This window comes from Protopterus annectens, chromosome 4.part0, assembly GCF_019279795.1.
Source record: "Protopterus annectens isolate FY-2018-M chromosome 4.part0, PAN1.0, whole genome shotgun sequence".
Taxonomy (NCBI): Eukaryota; Metazoa; Chordata; order Ceratodontiformes; family Protopteridae; genus Protopterus; species Protopterus annectens.
In genome coordinates, this window is record NC_056733.1 from 86,664,274 (window position 1) to 86,685,960 (window position 21,687).

General features: G+C 37.4%; 1 protein-coding gene across 1 annotated transcript in view; it reads left to right on the forward strand.

The window, feature by feature from the left end:
• Positions 1-21,031, forward strand: part of LOC122799206 (UDP-GlcNAc:betaGal beta-1,3-N-acetylglucosaminyltransferase-like protein 1) — an 819,663-nt gene extending 798,632 nt beyond the window's left edge. Inside the window, exon 6 of the mRNA XM_044068122.1 lies at positions 18,661-21,031. Coding sequence (XP_043924057.1) covers positions 18,661-18,741 — 81 coding nt within the window. The 3' untranslated portion in view covers positions 18,742-21,031. The remainder of the gene's footprint in view (positions 1-18,660) is intronic.
• Positions 21,032-21,687: the final 656 nt, after the last annotated feature.

A 21,687-nucleotide genomic window follows, 5' to 3' on the forward strand; every position in this document is an offset into this window, starting at 1 on the left:
TGTTTGTCAAAAGCAGTACATTGATATGCTGCAGCATTTTAGTTACTAATAAAAGCCATGTACCTTTCATTATTTTTGACGTGATAGTAAAACTTAAAAACTCAGTAAGAGCACCTGGAGGAAACCCACACAAACACAGGGAAGACATGCAGACTCCACACAGAAGACACCCCAGCTGAGAATCGAACCAGGGAACCTCTTGCTGCGAGGTGACAATGCTATCCACTTTTAAACTGTGAGAATGGTGTCAGTTAATTTAAATAGCTAGGTAAATAAAGTAAGGATAGCAATATTGCTTAATATTTGTTTCATTTCTGGATAGCGAACAAATTAAAGAATTAAGGGGAAACAGTATTGTATGGGATTTAATGAATGAAAGATGTTCAGGAGTAATATTTTTGTTTAGGGAAGATATAAAAGTATTAGAATTGTGTATTGCAAAGGCTGGAAGAATATCTGTAGTAGATATCAGATGACAGAGTAGAGTTTTCAGCAAGCCTCATTGGGATATTTATATATATATATATATATATATATATATATATATATATGTGTGTGTGTGTGTGTGTGTGTGTGTGTATGTAAACACACATATACATACATACTGAGATGAAGGAAAGATTTTTTGAAAGGATAAAATGTTATGGATAATATAAATATTATGATGTGGGATTTTAATTTTGATTTGAGGTGTAATAGGAAAAGAAAATTGAGAGTGGGTAAAAATGTTGGAAGAGCAGACAAAATTTGATGAAAATAAGAATGAAAGTGAAAATGAAATTATCATGGAAACAATTTTGTAAGATGGTGTAGATTTGAGACTATAGAATAACAATGATTTTACACATGTAAGGGGTGTATAGTGGACAACGATAATTTTTTGCGTGTTATCAAGAAATCAGGTCTATATTACATGATCGAACATTAAGGTGATCGAACACCTAAACGTCAACCTGTAAATATCAAACCCTTGAAACCTCGAACAGCCATTTACGTGAATTTTTTCTCGGGAAAAAATTTGCATAGTTGTAGGAAACAAAACAAACCTTTAAACACTAATCAAGTGGGGAGCTTCACCTCCCCCCAGTGTGGGGGCTATGCCCCCAAACCCCCCTAACTAAATATACCAACTCCAAGATTACTCTACATTGAGGAAAAGGGCAAATTACCAATGATGGCCAAGCAAATTTTTTCCCAGAGAAAAAAATTCACATAAATGGCAGTTCCAGATTGTCAGTTGATCACGTAATATAGACCCAAGAAATCTTATGGAAATAGAGGTACAATAACTACGGGGGGGGGGTTTCAGATCATGTAGGTTTTTGAATAGAAGTGGGAGAATTAGGATATTATAAGGGAAGGGAAGGGTATAAAAAGATTATCTGGTACAGCATTAGAAGTAAAGCATATGACTCTAGAAATTAAGTGGTTATGGAAAGAACATTACACTATGAGGTAATATTACAAATCTTGGATAGAGTTTTGGGTTATATTTAAAAAATATATAAAAATGCATATTTATGACTGGAACTGAAATTAAGAAAAATAATGTTTATAATTGTATGAGAAAATGTATGTTAAGTAGTTTAGAAGCAAACAGTACTGATTATTTTTACAAGGAAAAGAAATATATGAAAAGAATAAAAAGTTTAGATTATTATATAGGTAGAGATATTTTGTAAAAGTAGGAAGGAAAAATGATTAAGAAAACAAATTATGTATTTAGAGAACTGAAAATGAGAAAGGATTTCTAGAGAGTAACCAGGAAGAAATTATGGATAGTATAACAGTATATATTAAAGAAATGTGTAAGGAGAGTCATATGAATGTTAAAGAAGTGTGGTAGATGAAGATGTTTCCTAAGGGAATAGTGGAAGGTTTGCAGGACAGTATTGCACTAAAGGTTCTGGATAATGTATGTAGGATAATGAAGGAATATTCATCATCAGGGAAAGATGGTATAGGTCATGATGTATATAAAAGGTTTACTGTAGAAATAAAATAATTTTTGCTGAGGTATTGAACGAATGGTATGAGAATGGTATACATGATAGTTATATATGAAAAGGAATCATTGAATTTATATGAAAAATGGGGGGAAAAGATTATATAAAAATTGGAGAATGATTATGTTAATGCAGACTATAAAGTATTAATAAAAATTATACAATTAAGGATTAAGAATGTATTAAATGAGGTTGCTTTGTCAAGTGTATATCAGGTTAAAGGTAAAATATGTGGTTGGTGATATTTTGTGTAGAAAAAGTGGTGGAAAGTTAATGGTAGGAGATGTAAGTAGAACATCTGATAATGTGAATTATGAGTGTTTATGGGGGATCTTAATTCTGTATGGGATTGTTGGAAAAATAATGAATGTGTTAAAGAAGACATATAGTAAGTCAGAGGTTAGGGTTATGGTGAGTGGATGGTTTACTGAGCAAATGTATATAAGAAGAGGGTATGAGTCGGGTTTATCCCACGAGCAGTGTGTGGTTTTCCTTGTTAATGAATGTTATTGCTTATGAGGTGTTTGTCAAGGGATAGAGTATACATATTACAAAATAATGTTGGAATTCTTAGTTTTTTATCATCTGCCGATGATGTGATTGCTGTAACAAACAAGATTTCGATGTGGAAGATGGTAGTATTGCTGGTCAATTCCTTAAGAAGAATAGGGTTTCAGTTTAATAAAGAAAACAACTAAGGGTATAAGGCATGGTATTAGAACAGAAGCGATTAATTTGAGATAGTGTTTGATAGAATGGAGGAAGAACACAAACAGTGTGAAATGATAATAGAGCAACTAAGAGAAATGAGTAGATTATGGAGGACATCTGGGTTATCATTTAAAAATTTACTTGATTAATACTCTTGTTTTAGGTATATTAAGTTGTATGGGAAGTGTGTTTATGTTTCTGAGGAAAAAGAAATAATGCAACTATATTTCTTATTGTGTGGGATCTTAACACAGTAAAATGGGGTGTTTTTTATATGGAAAAAGAGAAATGAAGGTTATGATTAATTCATCCTATAGTTCTTGTAGCATCTTTGCATTTATATTAGCTCCTTAAGTACAGAAAGTAAGAAATTAGCAGTTTAATTGCAATGATTTTGGAGGTTAAATATGACGTATTCTGGGATAGAATGAAAGCTTAATAGAAGGAAAAATGTTTGAGTAATGAGCTTAAGGAATATAAAAAATATTATGGAAGATAAAAATTGAAGTAGTACAGAAAAATAGGAAGGAATGAAATAGGAAAATGATGAAGAGTTTTGATCGTGTAAATTCCTGGGAAAGGTTAATAGACAAATTAATTAAGGCTATAAAGCAAAGAAGATTGAGATTTAGCAGTATTTATATGTATCAAGATGTTTTGTGGAGGTTAATAATTAACAAACTTCCTGAGAAGGGAAATATGTTATGTAAAAGAATGTGTGATAGATTGTGCATGTAATGGTACAGTGCAATGAAAAAGTATTTGCCCCTTCCTGATTTCTTATTTTTTTGCATGTTTGTCACACTTAAATGTTTCAGATCATCAAAAAATTTAAATATTAGACAAATATTAGACAAAGATAACCCAAGTAAACACAAAATGCAGTTTTTAAGTGATGATTTTATTTATTAAGGAAAAAAAAACTATCCAAACCTACAAAAAATTGTTTGATGATCTGAAACATTTAAGTGTGACAAAAATGCAAAAAATAAGAAATTAGGTAGGGGCAAATACTTTTTCATTGCAATGTAAGCAAGGTGAAACAGTAGAACATGTTGTTTTATTGTTTATTTTTATTTATTTATTTTGAGATGTGAAAGAGTAAAGGCCATGTTATTTTATATTTTATTTTATTTTATTTCTTTAGCTGTGAAAGAGTAAAGTAAGTGTGGGACCCAATATGTGAAGAAAATATAATTAATATAAAAAGAATGGAAGACATTAATATGAATATGATTGTGTATGGATATTATGGGGTAAATATGGCATGATAAAAAATATACAAGGTTGCTTTGTGAAATATAGAATGAAAAACCAATTGAAGTTTTGGTTAATAAAATACAGTCTTGCAAATATTTTGAAAAGAATAAGATTTTTGGCTGTAGAAGAAAGGAAAGGGGAGAATAATTGCTTGTGAGGTGCTTTTTGTATAGTTTAAATAATTGTATATATTGTAAATAGTGTAAGTGTATATTATACAGTATCATATTTTATAAAACTTTTTGTATAAATGTCAAATATTGTAACATATTGTTAATTATCATTAAATTTTGTTTCAGAGAATGCGCTCTAAAAGTGACTCATTTGCTTACAGAGGAGCTTGTTTTTTGAAAAGGCTGAACCTTTGCAAAGGTGAAAGTAATTAACTGTATCTGGTGAAGTCTCTTCAAGTCAGTTAAAATGAGACAAAAACACTTATATTTGGACATTTCAGTATTTTAACCTTGGATTACAATAAAATTTTGGTGTGTTTATACAAACATTTGCCTGCTCCATTCTACTTTGTGGATTGTACAGTGGTTCTTGTTCATTTACTTTATACAATAATGGACAGGTTGTATGTGGGTTATATAAATAACTCTATTTAATAAGTGCAGTGGGATCTTTTACATCCAGCTGAGCTACCAACATCTCATTTGAAGGACAGCACACTCAGGAATGCAGAAATGCATAGTGCTGCGTGTAGTGTCAGTAATGGAAAATTAATGCAGGTGCATGGGAAGGGAACAGAACCCACAACCTTCTGATCTTCTACCACCAAAGTTGAGTGCACTGTGCAGTGAGCCACTTATACCAAACCCAGTTATATGGCATGCAGTTGAGCAGTGGTGTTGCAGTGACTTTTGTTAAAGGAATGGCTCAGTTTCTACATGTATTATTAAAATTCAGCAAGGATTATCATGCAGTCCAGCTGGAATTCCGCAGGACACTTTGGGGTAGAATAGTGCTAAAACTGTTACCTTTTGAAGCCAGGAGGACTTAAATGGTATATTGTCATATGTCTGTTCCATATCCTGTCCATTGGGTCCATGTTTTTCTCCTTTATCTGCCAAAGATGAAACTTCTAACACTTCTGTTTGTATACAGTTATTTTTGTGTTCTGTTACCCTCATTTGTCTAGTGTTGCAAAATATCAGATTCTCTAGTGTTGTTATCCATTGCAGTTATGCAAAAACTAAAAGCTCCGTTTTCAGCTAAACCTGTTAGTAACACCACAATACCAAAAGAGTAAAAAAGCATGTACAATATGTGTACAATACTAAAGAGAATGCATAATATACAAAGAATGTATAAGAAGAAGGAATGGGTAAGGACCTTTTACTGTAAGACCTGTGACAAAAATCAGCATTGAACACAGCAAAGCACAGTGCTGTAGCTTATCACAATACGCTGCTATAACATTTACTTACAGAGTCAGTAAAATAAAAAAATAAGTCTTTAAGCATATAGTATGCACAGTATGCAACAGAATTTCTGAGAAATACTGACTCATTGAGAATGACTTGTTTGCAGTGTTCTGATGAGAATTAGGATAAGTGTGAAGGCCTTAGCAAGATCTGGTGTGCAGACTAGGTTTAACTATTTGTCTCTAGCCTAATGTGAGGCAGAGTTTCAAGTATTTTTATATCATGTAGCAAGAAGCTGTTACAGTTATTTGCTGTATAGGAAGGAGCTAGCTTTTGGTAGGGTGGTACAGTGGTCTTCCAGTCTTGGGGCATCCATCGTGAATCTGCAGTTTTTCTGAAGTGCAACATTTGTGGTTTATCATAACTAGTTCCAGGTCATAAATGGATGGAGCTCTGACTGTGGCCCAAATGACCCAGATTTAGTTAGCTTCCCACATACTGAAGGATCCAGCAGTGTATTGAGAGAACTAATGTGATTGAGCCTGTTTGCCTCTTTTGTGGGAAGGTTTGAGGGAATTTGTCTTAGTACATGTGCACTAGCTTGAAAATCCCTGGGGTGTGTGTGTGTTTTTGGAGGGTGGGGGGAGAACAGAGATAGGAGAGAGAGATATCTGCCTATTGAGTAGAGGCCTTTTGGAGGATAGTGTCACTATGAAGCTAGTTGCAAAGCCTTCATACTGCCCAACTTCATGTCCACTCCGTGGGCTATTTGTCTATGCCTGGGGGAGTGGTATGGTTTTGACAAAAAGTTAACAAATGGAGGAACTGTATTAAAAATCTAGAAAAAAAAGCTTGTAGTCTCTAGTGGTTCTGCTGCTAAACCATTTGATTTTTGTTTATTACATACTCATACATTTCTTAACAGGGGTAAGCCACTGATCTAGGTGGACCATTATCAGGTTCAGACTGGAGTTTACAACCAGATTAAAAAAAAAGATAGATGATACTAGTTACATAGTAATTTACATTAAGAAAACTGTAATGCAATCAAAGATACAGAATCAGTTGTGGAATTAACCAGTGCAAGTTTGGCAATAGGTTGATAGATGTCTTACATTAGGAATACATTGACTAATAAAGCAATGTTTTAGATATAGTTGTTTCTGAGAGACCTTCAAAATATGGACCAATTATGAAATATGAGTTAGACCACTTTATGGGTCCCATAATAAACAACAGCAAAACATTGTATATGACCTTAAGGTGTTACTGTGTAGATGCATATACTACTAGAAATATTATTAACAAAATTGGGCAGTGTTTGACAATTTTGATGTGCCAGGACTTTCTGTGGGGGCTAAACTGAATTTTGTTTTTAAAAAGAAAGCCAGTATTAAAAATATTCTGGAGAGATCACTTAAGAGAGTGAATCAAAACCTGGGGTTGAGACCAAAAAATGTGGCAAGTGTAAACACTGCTCCTTTATTAACACAAGGGAGGATGCAGAAATTATCATGAACAACAGGTGGAGGGAAAAAGGGCAGGGACAACTGTAAAACCAGTAGAGCTATATATTTGGCATGCTATGAAACATACCGTGCCTTTTACATCAGTAAGACCAAGCATCCACTACAAAGGAGGATGTGCCGGTATTTGTCTATCAGCAAACAAGATGACAAGAGCACACTGACTCAACATTCACAACTATGCCCAATGTTTAAGTGTTTTAGATTTTCCAACAAAAAAGAAGATTGGAAGAATAGTTTAGAATGCTAAGAGTTAATGTGGCAATTAAGGGTGAATCCAACTTCCCCTTATTCTTTCGGCTTTTCCCAGTTAGGGGTCGCCACAGTGGAAATCCAGTCCGCTAATGATTGGCAGTGGATTTTTACAGTGCCAATTTGCCAGCCCAATGCCCAACCTTCAAAGAAGGCACAACCATTCACGCACGCACCTACCTGCATGTCTTTAAACATCACTCAACCGTGGGGAGGACATGCAGACCCCACACAGAAGGCGCTCCATCCGAGAATTGAACGGGAGAACCTCTTGCTGCGAGGCGACAACGCTAACCACTGCACCACCGTGGCACTGTGAATGCAACTTCCCCTCCTGGTTGTAATGAACATATATATGTTGTGAGTGAATTAAAGAAGAGATATTTACAGTTTTGAATGTTATTTAATAATTGACTATGTATGTAATTTGACTTAAGTTTTTTTATCAGAAGATTTTTAAGATTGTGTCTTTTTAAATGCAAAGGTCATGTGATTTGTGCAGCTTTTATAAGCACCAGTGAAGTTCAGTTTTACTGTTTCTGATGAAAGAAGCCCTATGAATTACAGACAAAAGCACTAAACCAAAGTTTAACTAAATAAATTGCTAAAGTTTAATGATTTATTTAGCGTGACCAGTAAGTCATTTTCAGGCTTTTCGGCTGTTAGTTATTTGTTTATATGTAATACAAGTTTCAGGGAATATTCCCTTGTTGTTTACATTTTTTCTTGGTTGGTTGGTTCCATACCAGTTTATATAACAGGGTACTCAAAAGGAAGAAAGCCCTCTGTGGTATAGGCAGACACTTTTTTTTTTGTCAAAAGTAAGGCAGCAATGTTCCCTTTTAGTGAACAAGATAATAAAGTGGCAAATTATTTGAGGTTTGTAGAGCACTACAGTTCTTTTTTGAAGCAAAGACAATGAGTAGAAGACTGTAGTCAAACTGAGGAGAAGTGGGAACTTTTCCTGGACCAGAAGAGTTATTTATTAACTTTAGCCTTAGTAACTTGAATGTGATAAGGGAAGTTAAGAGAAGGGAATTGAACTGTTGCCAGCAGTTTTTTGTTTGTAGGAGATAGACCAGTAGTTGTAGAATGTGAAGATGTTTTGCAGTGTTCCAAAGAGCATTGTTGTTGATCTTTTTTATACTGAGTATTAGGTTTTGTCTGGTTAGCCAGTTATTTAGGAAAGTCAGGTCAAGTTTAAGTTACTGTATTATGTTAGCAGGTGTGTGACAAGACCTGTCGATGACCATGTTATTGAAATACAGTAGAACCAGGAGAGGGCTAGTGTCCCAAAGGAGGCTGTTGTCAGATATAAAGTGAACAGGGGAAAGTACTGAGCCTTGATGGACCACTTTGGACGTGTGAGTTAGAGTAGGGGATGATGTTACAAACTGTATTTCGACCTGTCTGCAAGGCAGAAAATGTTTAAACCATGGGACTTCATTGTGGCTGATGCTTGTAATAGTTAGGGAATATATTAATAGAGAGTGATCACCATTGTCAGAGGATTGTATTAGGTCAACAAAGATTGTGCCAGTTAATAGTCCTTTATCTCTTCTGATGACGTCATCTGTCTAAGTATATAAGGGAGTCATACTTCTTCCAGATCAAATGTGCTGTTGGTAACAAAGTATTCTGTATTTTTTATGTAGTTGAATAAATGGGGTTAGATTACTTTTTTTAAAGATTTTTTCTAGGGCTGGCAGGGCTGAGATAGGTCTAAAATCACTGGCACTTTAAATATTTTTTTTTTGTTTTTGAAAATGGTCTGATTGACAATTTCCCCAGTTTGAGAGCAGTGTGTTTTTGTTAGGATATAAGCTGTATGGAGTGATGGGCAGAATATGATCTTTTTCTAATGAAGGGAACCATGGGTTAAGGTTATCTGTTCCGGCTTTGGTTGGGGTCCATCTGTGGGAATATTGTCAGTGGCCTTTTCTATTTCTTTGTTTTTTATCATTTTAAAGTTGACTTGGAGGGGTGAATGCAACAGGGTCATGATCTGGAATTTAGGTAGAAGAAGGTGTAGGAGATAGGAGGGAAAGATGTGAATTCCTTGAGGAAGTCAGAATTTGTGAGTTGTCCTACAGATGTTTTGATAGTGTCTGTATGAAGGAGGTTTAGTTTGAGAGTCTGGCCTGTTATCTTGTTTACTAGGTACCAAAATTTGCTTTGTTTGTAGTTAAAGGCATTGTTAGAGTTTGTAAGTGAGTTAGCTTTGTGCATTCTGGTGGCTTTGATCACTACATCCTACATTGTGTAGCAGGATGTAGTGGTCTTGGTGTTCTTTGGTCAAACTTTTTTTCCAGGTCTTCCAGGCAGCACCATCAAGTTTATAGAGTGATTTCAGTTCATTTGTTAACCATTCGTTGTTGTCTTTTTTTTTTTTTTTTTTTTTTTTTTTTTGAGTCTGAGAGGAAGCTGTGTCTTGAAGTGAATGAAAAGGTTGGTCCATCAGTGAAGTAGCTAATGTTTCTGGGTTGTTGTGATTTATGAATTCTTCCCAGTGGGTTAGAGAAAGCTTTTGTTTGAGTTTCTGGGTTTGCTGTTGCATCTTTGAACAGAAGTTGCTAACTTGGGGTAGTTGTTTTATGATGGGTGGTATGATGTTAAAAGCAACAGACAGGTGCTCACTTTTTTAAATACCTTTATTAAATTATTACTGAAGACATAGGCAAATATACATTAATAGAAAAAAAAACATATTAACATTGTTCTATTTACATGCATTTTATATTACATATGTCTTATCTCCATCAGTCCAACATTACATAAATTGCCTAATTCTTACCTTCTCTTAAACCCCATCCTCCTCCTGAACATTGTTCTACCTGTATTGTTCTCATAATTTCCATTTATTTTTATGTAATTTTCTTCTTCTCCTTTCTAGTTCTTTTATCTCCTTTACAGTGTTCGATACTTCAAATACAGTTGGTTTAGACTTTAATTTCCATTTTCTAGTAATTGCTTTTTTGGAAGCAAATAGAATTAAACTTAACACGGCCATGATATGTTTAGGCAATTCAAATCATGTGTTCCAGCTCAAAAGAATAATTTCCTTAGTTAAGCCCTTTACCTACCCAGTATTTCTGACAGAGTACTCTGTAGGGAATTTTTGAAACCTACTAACTCATTACACTCCTAAAACATAGAATGTGGCAAGCTAAGTAGACTCATCATCAGCTGCTTAAAGAGTGTCAATTTCCCTTCAGTGCAAAGGTCCCTCAGAAGGTGTGCCCAGTACTTTGACACATGAGTAGGGCCCATCTACTGGGCCTGTCAGATTCCCCGTGTCCTCGATCTGATATTGGGCAAACTCATCGATTAATTGTTCAGCCGCAACATCATTTTCACACACACACACACAGATGGAAACCAACATCCCTTACACGTTCTGAAGAAATGTCCAATTTTTTTGGCTGGATTAATAACTAATGCAGCATCTTTCAGTAAGTGATCCTGCATGGGAAACTTTTTCAGCATTTTCTGCAGCACTGCAGCATAAAAAGCTGTAACTTTTTTATAAAAGTTAAATTCAATGACTGCCCCGGCAATATCCTCCTTGTGGCTGTTCATGTACTGCTTGACTTCATAGCCAGTACGCAGTTCACTGTTTGATAGAACACAGCTGCTGTCAGTCAGCACTGACACATCACTGTGTCCGATTAGTCTGACAGCAGCTGCAGGTCTGAGGAGTCTGCCAGCATACTGCTGCAGGAGTTTATGCACAGTGGCATGCAGTGTCAGTAGCTGACTTTCTCGGCTCTGAAGCTGTATGTTGAACTCCAATAAGGGTTCAAGTGCATACTTAAGAAACATAAAAATCATATGCACTTCATCACTCTGCAGGTTTTTAGAAATTAAGTCAATCTTAGCAGACCTTGGCTCTACAGACAGAAAATACGAATTTATAGCTGGCCACATGTCCAGGGTTCTGTTAATAACCTGTCTGATTGTCTAAAGAAATTGTCTGAAGAAAAGCCCACAATGTTGGAAAATGGAATGTTAAATTTTGTCAGAGGGGACGTTAAAGAATCAAACATTGCTTGTCCAGTTCCTGACACACATTCTGGCATATGAAGGAACCTTATCACATTTTTGCTTGCATTTTCATCAAGGTAACCAACAAGGATCATTAACTGTTTGTCATCTCCCATGTCTGTGCTTTGGTCCAAATACACACAGAATGGTGATTTCTGGCAGGCTGCTGCAGCATCATTCTGGTAATGAGGCCCCAGAACATCCTGTGCAATGCCTGCTGCCTTCGTTGCTCCACATATCATTTTACGGAGAACATCTTGATCCTCTCCATACTTCTTCATAAATTTCAGGATGTGTTCTCCTGTTGCAAATGATAAGTTGTTTTTAGCAAGGACAGAGACAAAACCAACCTCTGCCTCAACCACCTTTGTAATTGATAACCTCAGAGGTCCAAAGCAATCCACCATAGATCTTCTAGCTGCATGCTTGCAATTCTGCCCGTGTTTCTCTCCGTTGGCATGTTGTTGCAGAACATGTTGGCCCCTGTGATGGATTGTGAAGTCCGTGTTACAAGTCTTGCAGAAGGCATATTTCACTCCATGCCTACTCATAGAAAGCCAATCAAAGGCACTTGCCCAACTTGGTTGAAAAATTGTGTATCTTCTCCTTTTTGGGGTACGATCTGTATCTACATCCCTGTCCTCATTGTAATCTGGGCAGTCTGTACCTAGCAGGTTTGTAAAACAGTGGTGTTAAAGAATGACAAACAAATGGGGCTATAGTACAGAAAGGAAAATTAGAAAATCTCCTCAATAGCAAAGATACAAGACAATAGGGCCATAACCTACCCATATCACCGTGAGTTTCCTGACTTTGCACCCTCTCCTCTTGCTCATCTCTGCTCCTTTTGTTTACTATAAAGCCCTGCATGATTCACTTCCTTGCTTCGAAAACAACACTTTCAATCCACTGGTGCTCACTTGCCCACCTAATCAGTGTTGCAGAAAGGAAGAGTGACTTTCATGACATTCAGTATTCACAGCACCCTTGATTATATCTCAAAATCCATGCTAAGGATAAACACATCCAGCTTAACAAATGCACTTGCAACACACATCATGACAATACTACTTGTATTTTACATTCACCACTTTAGATGTGTTCGACCCCTGTCCTAAAGCCAGGTCTGGGCCTGGGAAAAATGCCTAAAAAAAGGTACTTAAAACCAGGGCCCTCTGTCCTTTTACAAGAATGTGCCATTTAAGACATCATGCCATGGAACAGTTAAGACCAAAGAAGGCAAGATAAAGTTGCAATCTTAAAGTTCTACCAAAAAACAAAACCAGATACTTTAAAGCATCTCATTACTTTAATTAACTCACTTTTGACATCCATCCTGACATACCTCACAACCTCTTAGTGCAAGAAATCTGGACAAAGCCCAACATAATAGGGGGACAAGCAGCACAAACATAGAGACACTTTAAATATTGCTTTTATAAACTTAGAAAATTGCTAGAATAACAGGACCTGGCTTGGCATACAGTTTCTCCAAATAAAAAGGCAATTACTTTCAGAGATATACTAGGGGGACAAGAGGCGCAAACATATAGACACTTAAATATTGCTCTTATAAACTTAGAAAGTTGCTAGAATAACAGGATCTGGCCTGGCATACAGTTTCTGCAAACAATATTGGCAATTACTCCGAGATGTACTTGGGGGACAAGCAACACAAACACAGAGACACTTTAAATATTGCTCTTATAACCTTAGAAATATTGCTCTTATAAACTTATAAATATTACTAGAATAACAGGATCTGTCTTAGCATTCAATTTCTCCAAAAAAAAAACGCAATTACTTTCAGAGACATACTAGGGGGACAAGCAGCACAAACATAGAGACACTTTAAATATTGCTCTTATAAACTTAGAAAGTTGCTAGAATAACAGGACCTGGCTTGGCATACAGTTTCTTCAAAAAAAATGGCAATTATTCTGAGACGTACTAGGGAGACAAGCAGCACAAACAAAGAGACATTTTAAATATTGCTCTTATATACTTATATTGCTCTTATAAACTTAGAAAGTTGCTAGAATAACAGGACCTGGCTTGGCATACAGTCTCTGCAAAAAAAAAAAATGGCAATTACTTTCTGAGATGTACTAGGGGGACAAGCAGACACTAAATGTTGCTCTTATAACCTTAGCAATATTGCTCTTATAAACTTAGAAATATTGCTTGAATAACAGGATCCGTGTTGGCACACAATTGTTCAATTACTTTCAGACTTCAGAATCAAATTAGGGGGACAAGCAGTACAAACATAGAGAAACTTTAAATATTCCTGTTATTCTAGCAATTTTTTAAGTTTATAACAGCATCTGTGTTGGCATACAATTGCTCAGTTTCTGGCAGACTTCAGAGACACTAGAAACAAGCAGCATAAAATTACAGACACTAAATATTGCTCTTATAAACTTGGAAAGTTGCTAGAATAACAGGATCTGTGCTAGCATACCAGTTCTCAAGAGAAATACTTACAGCCATTGCAGCTAAAACACTTAACTTTGCCTAGGTACACAGCACCAGCTCAGTATGCATTTAGCCAGACTCCAGCAGCACAAATAATCCACCACGGTGACCATGGCACAAACTATGATGATCCGGTAGTCTAGCTGCAAAATATAACTTAAGCCACCTGTTCTGGCAGCTACCAAGTCCTGACTCCCGATGTTTTCAATCTGCACCTTCCTTCTCCTGATGTCTTCAATCTGCTCCTTCCTTCTTCATGGTCTTCTTTCCAAGATATTGGATGTGAAAAGTAAAATCCCTGATTTCTGGAAGCCTTTTTCAAGCCATTATTTTGGCGTGAAAAGGCTTCCCGGTTCGTGATTGACTAGTATTGGGGAGCTCTCATTGGCTCTCATCCTCCTGAGACTCTTTACTTGATTGGCTCGTAGAGCATGTTCGCAATTGGCTCTACGAGCCAATTAAAAACTGCGGCCCACAGCCAATGCTGTGTAATGTAGAAGGGCAGCAGAAGCTATGCATTGGTTTGTATACCGCAATGCCGATTGGTAGTAATTGCGGTACACAAACCAATCAAAATCCATGTAGCGGAGCCACAGCTGTTCAGTGCGGAACAGCAGAACAGTGGCCTCACTCGTCATTAAATGTGGAGTGTTCCATATAAGCCGGAGCACTTGTATGCTCAGATTGAGGAGGTTACCCCATTGCTTCCTACAGGAATGTAGTCATCAGGAGAGTTCCTCTGTATCCTGAAACAGTAAACTTGTCTTTGCAGGAGACTTCACTGCACTCTTGAAATGAGTATACTTGTCACTGTTTTCAAGTCTAATTTCTGAAGTCCCGGTAAAGACACATACGTAAAACTAAGGCAGACCTCTGGTACTAACACCACTGCATAGCCCATTGTCTTCTAAAGAGATATCATATTTTATATTTGTTGTAACTCAAAGCACTTATCAGATGTAAGTGTAATGAAGTGTGCTTTTAGTAGAGAAATTTGGAGAAAAGCTCTCAGGAACTAAGTAGTTTCTTGTCTCAGAAGATCTCAGAAGCAAATGTGTTAATTGGCAAACTAGCATCCTGCTGTTCAGCATATAATGAGTTAATACTGAGGTCACCTAAGATCCAAGATGAGTATATCTATCTGTGTGTGTGTGTGTGTATATATATATATATATATATATATATATATATATATATATATATATATATATCTTTTTCTTCTTCATTTTCTTTCGGCTGTTCCCATTAGGGGTCATCAGATCATCTGTTTCCATTTCTTCCTGCCCTCTGCATCTTGCTCTGTCACGCCAACCACCTGCATGTCCTCTCTCACCACATCCATAAACCTTATCTTAGGCCTTCCTCTTTTCCTGTTACTTGGCAGCTTCATCCTTAGCATCTTTTCCCCAATATACTCTGCATCCCTCCTCAGTACATGTCCAAACCAACATAATTTTGCCTCTCTGGCTTTGTCTCCAGACCTTCCAACCTGGGCAGACCCTCTAATATACTTATTCCTAATCCTGTCCACCCTCGTCACACTCAGTGCAAATCTTAACATCTTTAACTCTGCCACGTCCAGCTCTGACTCCTGCCATTTTGACAATGCCACTGTCTCCAACCCCTATAACATAGCTGGTCTCACTACCCTCTTGTAGACCTTACCTTTCACTCTTACTGGTACTCGTCTGTCACAAATCACTCCTGAGACACTTCTCCACCCACTCCACCCTGCCTGTACTCTCTTCTTCACCTCTCTTCCATACTCACCATTACTCTGAACTGTTGATCCCAAGTATTTCAACTCATCCACCTTCGCCACCTCTACTCCCTGCATCCTCACCATTCCTCTGTCCTCCCTCTCATTCACACACATATATTCTGTCTTAGTCCTGCTGACCTTCATTCCTCTTCTCTCTATAGCATATCTCCACCACTCCAGGGTCTCTTCCACCTGTTCCCTACTCTCACTACAGATCACAATGTCATCTGCAAACATCATAGTCCACGGGGACTCCTGTCTGATCTCATGTGTCAACCTGTCCATCACCATTGTGAATAAGAAAGGGCTCACAGCTGATCCTTGATTTAATCCAACCTCCACCTTAAACGCATCTGTCACTCCCACCACAGACCTCACCGCTGTCACATTACCCTCATACATATCGTGTACCACTCTGACATACTTCTCTGACATTCCCGACTTCCTCATACAATACCACAACTCCTCTGTAGGCACCCTGTCATATTCTTTCTCTAAGTCCACAAAGACACAATGCAACTCCTTCTGACCTTCTCTGTACTTCTCCGACACTCTCAGAGCAAACATTGCATCTGTAGTGCTCTTTCCTGACATGAAACCATACTGCTGATCACTAATCATCACCTCCCTTCTTAACCTAGCTTCCACTACGTGTACCTGAAATGGTCTAAACAACATAAGATCGCCAAAAAGTATCTAAACTGAAAAGCACAGAAAAAATTGAAGTTATACGGGAGAGTTTATGTCCTTTCCCTATAGTTGTGCAACTTTGGAGTTAGTGTGTGTGTGTGTGTGTGTGTGTATATATATATATATATATATATATATATATATATGTGTGTATATATAATTAATTAAGGGGGATGCAGGGGGGCTTGCCTCATGCTTCATTGAGGTGATACCCCAGCATGTTCCAGTACAGGGTGGGTCTATCATCTCCATGAAATAAAGTTTTGTTGACTGCCTACATTTGGGTTACCCCTTCCACCAGGGAGGAAGGCTTGGCTGCAAGTGAATCTGTTAAACTACATCAGTGGTTGCAGTTTTTGCATTTGATCTGTAACTACCTGTGGCTTAGCATGTCATATATCTGTCTCATGTGTGTGTATTCTTTTATGCACACAGACCAAGGAGCCTGCTGGAGCCTTCTGTAACTTAATGCCATGTTATGTTTCTCCCTGGACTGCACCAGAGGACACCATACCAGCATTTGATTCCTTCCACCTCCTGAGATAGGTGAGCTTGTAACTGGCTGTTTAAACCAGCCCTAGGCTTACTACTATTTCAGTAGCTTATCTTACATTGTCAACAGCAAAAATAAATGCACTCTTTCTACTCCAGAAGACCAGTCATAAATGGCCATGATATTCATACTTTCCAAACTTATGTCTGAATTCTTAGTACAGGAAGAGTTTCAAAAGATGCTGAAATGTAAAGCAAAATGTTTGGAGCCATTTCAGTGACAGTTTTGTATCCCATAAGCAAATGACGTCATCCTGAACTGTTCTTTGTAATCCACCCTGAGCAAGTTATGAGGACTTTGTTAACACCAGTTGCCCTACAAATTTAGTAAAGCTTGCTTTACATTACAGAACTTGCTTATAACTACCTAAGAGTTGTAAAATTAAGACATACTAGCAGAAGGAATATTTAATGCAACAACAGAACCTGTTCTAGGCATATATTGCATCATGCTTTCACAGTCAAACTGTTTAACCCATCTGTTTATTGCCTACCATTGAGTATGACTTACATGTTTACTGGGTAGGTAGCTTGGTCAAAAAAACCTTTTCAGCTGCAGTCTGGATACCATGGCAGCAATGCTACACTATAACATGTATATAGAACCATTGGCTCAGCATTCATACTACATAAAGTGATAGTATATAATTAAGAAAGCATTGATTTGCATATTTTTTGATGATTTAACCTGTTTGATTGCGATACATACAGCCAACACTGGTCTCCACCCTTATATCTTTTAAACTTGTGTATATATCATGACTTTGCAAAGTTGTTTGGCAGAACAATGAGTTAGAATGTTCAGCAGCACATTGTGCATCGCCATCGTATTAGCTAACCAGTTGCTTGCCATATTCAGAGTAGAGCATCAAGTGGCATCAGCTCTGCACTGCCTGGCTTCCACTTACGATGCTCAAACCATCTGCCACACAGCTCCTACCTTCTTTGCTGCCTCTCTGAGTAGATTCCCTGCTTCTCTTCAGGCTCAGGGTGGAAAATGGAGACCCACAATGTCTCCCTGATAGAGAATGTGGCCCATAAGATGCTTGATCCTTTGGACACCAACATCAGTGGTGGTGCATTTCCAAGCACTAGTTCCAAAAACAGCTGCCATTTTGGCCTTGTGCCCTCAGACTAGCTTATATCTAGTTATTCATCCCCCCCAAGCATTTTTATCATCTTCCTCAGAAACTCATTGGATCTCATAAAGTAGCAATATAGGATGATGCGTAAGCAAATGGAAGTAGTGGGGAAAAAATATTACTTGAGTTTGGAACCATGAATTAATTTTTAGTTGTTTATTTTTAGTTAAATGTCTCCTCTTTTCAATGTGTCTTGCTTCTGTCTAAATATCCCATGTTTTTACTTGGGCCGTGTTATTTGATTGTGCTTTGTAAAATGATGCTGTGAGTGAACACATTAAAAGAAATTGTTACATTAGAATGGATACAGTGTGCTGTATATTATTGATATTTTATACATTCTCCATGAGATAATAAGCTGTCAGGGCTTTGATAACAGTTCAGTGTAACATTGTTTCATAAAATAGATAATAGTTTTCTTTTAGCAGGCTTTAATTTTAGGTCATTGTATTATTCTGTTTTACTGTTTCTGGCAAGCAGGTATGCTTATGTGCCTTTATATTATTTTGAATTACAACAAACATAACATTCAGAAAAGGAAAACCAGATTTTTTGGGGTTACAGATGTTTCCAATGCAATGCCTAATCAAATTGTTTGTTCATAAAACAAAACTTGCCTGAAGGAATAGTTTAATTAGAAACAGGCTTCAGTGAAGAAACCACATATTTCTTTAATGTTGTTAGTGGCTTAGGAAATAACACCCACTTCCCTTAAATGTTCTCAATTGATATTTACATCTGGATTCTGTCTTTGGGTGATTTTTACTTTGTCTTCTTGTAAGAATGGTCTTTGGCTGCCAAGTTTAAGTGCAGATTGTTAATGCTAATGAAATGACCTTGTGGATTATAACACTATGTTTCCCTCTTCAGGATCTAACAGGTGGGCAGTTTGAAGACAATCTAAACTCACTCAACTTGAAGGAAGGGAAGGACTACTATCATTTCAGTTAAAGGCTCAGAAGATCTCAAGATGCAGAGACATTAGTTATTACGTATTAACAATTCCTGAAAACTCTGATTTAAATATATCAGACATGTATCATGCATAAGTCATGTTGCTACAGGATTGTCTTGTAGGATATCTAAAAGCTTAAGGAACTGACTTATGATGGCAGGTACTGAAGTGTATATTCTGTTTTTAATGGTTTCTGTTATGATGACCGAACAGTTCTGCATACTGCCCCCCCCCCCTTTTCAGCACATGCAAATCCATGCAAGACTGAAACAGTACAAACTAGCCTCATTGGCCAAAATTGATATTTTTATCATTGTGTTTTTCTCAGCTGCCAAAAGACCTTGAAATTTGTAACACCATGATTATGTTAGCATTTTCGTTATGGAAATTCAAATGCAAAACTGGAGCAGATAACCTACTGTTCTACGAGATGCATTTTTAGTTGCTGTGTTAAGCAGTTTACTTCTGTTAATCGTGTCAGTTAAATATAAGGCATAGTCATACTTGGACAGCTGTACAGTATAAACTACACAAGCAATACTACATTTCACATAAATGTTCCATAATATGGAAGTAGTGTTTTTATCCTTAAATGTGTTTTACCTTTGGGTATTTTATCACAGTGACGTGAAACATTACGTTACAAGAATTTGTAGTCATGTAAAATATGTGCATTACAAAGATTACAGATCTATTAAACATTGTACTGTTTCTGAAAATTGTCCACATTAGGTCATGCGACCTGTACTAACAGTTAGGTAGGAAATATGTTACATTTCAACATGAACTCTGCTTAGAATATTTTACTTATTTTTACATGTAAAAATAAAATAAAAGTACTTTTATATCTTAATAGTTCATGAGTTTTTTTCCATCCCCCATCCCTTCAGTTTTTGAAAACAGATGGCAGTATCCCAGCTTTTTGCTCCATATGTTAGCCATCACATGGCCATGCTTATACTGCTGTTTGTGTTTAAGCTTGGTACTTGGCTTTATCACAAATCACAACACTAACTCTGTTCTATTAATGCTTTTGTTGCAGTAGCAGTCAATCTGTGCAACTTTAGTGACCCCTTAATTGTCCAAGAATAAAGTTGTTTCAGTCAGTACCCTTTACTGCCGATTTTTTTGCAGTCTTTGTCCCTTTACCTTCCCACTGACCTTTGACAACATGCCATTACCCCTCTCTCACCCCATCAGCAGATGTTCTGTTTTATCCAGGCTACTTAGGCCAATTGTTTTACAGATATTGTTATTGTTTATAATTTCATTTACAAATCTTGTAGGCTCATAAATGTGCACTTAGCCAACAACCAGTGGGGCCCTTTTAAGCTTAGCCATACATACCAAATCTCTGACAAGTTCCTGGAACCCTGATATATGAAATTGGCAGCTTGGGAGATGAAACAGTTACAAGCAGTGGCCTGGCAGATCAACCATTTACAGGATGCCTGTGTCCATTAGAGACATAGATGCCAAACCAGGGATGAATTTATTGTTCCTGATCCAACTGTCGAAGTTACACCTGAATTGGGTTGGGGAGGACTTCACATGGTTGGAGAGTCTGTTCCAGAAAGGGATAGTCTCTGGACTACATACTTATCTTTCCAGCAGGTCTTCTTCTTCTTCTCCTTTCGGCTTTTCCCGGTGAGGGGGCACCACAGTGGAACAACATTCCACAGAATGATTGGCAGTGGAGTTTTTTATGGTGTCGACTTGCCAGCCTGGAACCCAATGTTCCATAGAAGGCATCCACGTGCACACACTTACACCTAAGGCCAATTTAGAGTGTCCAATCCACTTACAGCATGTCTTTGGGATGCAGGAGGAAGCCAGAGCACCCGGAGGAAACCCAGGTGACCACAGGGAGGACATGCAAACTCCACACAGAAGGCACCCCAGCCAAGAATCGAACCGGAGAACCTCTTGCTGTGAGATGCCTGTCCAGCAGGTCTGTTTATATAATATGCAAGGTTTAAGTCTGTAGAACAGGTAATTCTGGTGCTGTTTATTTATCAACGTGCAGGAGGTCCATCAGGGTGAGGTCCAACAGTACCTTGTATGACAAGAATAGATCTGCCCTCAATAGCCTGTAGAAACAGAGAAGAGAATACAGGGACAGGTCTTTTAGGCAGTTTGTATAGAACATGTTACTTATACTCTGTATTCTTTTAGTGAGTAACTGCTGTGGATGTTATAGTTGCTGGATGTGCCTGGGTATGTACATACCAAAGGAGGCATTATACTTGATGACTGGGCTGATGAATGCTGAAAACAGTGGAACAATGACCTCCTTAGACCTAGATGCCATGCCTTTGTTTATAAGTTGCACAACATAGAATGATTTCCTCATTACTGTAGACACGTGATGGTCAAAGGGTAGATTACTATCTATGTTTATCACAAAGTCCCTGACTACTGGGCGAACTCTTAGGGGAGTGCTGTCAATGCGATAGTTACCAGGGGTGGATGACTTCCTGAAGGATCCTATTATGCATTACTATTATGCATTTCTTGGCTTTTTTTTTTTTTTGGTCCATGGCTTGAGCACAAGTTATTAGTCTGTGTCAGCTCTTTCTGGAAAGCATTAGTGAGGGATTCTATGACTGCTCCTGATTTGCAATCATCTGAATATTTGGTCAGCCACAGCCCCTTGACATTGTCCTTGACTTTAGAGAAATAAATGCCAAAAATGGACCAGTTCAAGGACCAGTCCCTGAGGGACTCCATTTGTGACTGGCCTTTTTGTAGAGGTGGACTCCCCAATTCTGTCTTCCTGGGTCCTGTGTGTGAGGCATCTGGCTAGCCACCAGATGACATAAGGGTTTATACTTAACTTCTTGAGTTTATCAAAATGTCTGAGTGGAATATTGTGTCAAATGCCTTGGCTATGTCAAGGTAGGCAATTTGAAATATTTTGAACACATCCCTTGCTTTGGTGA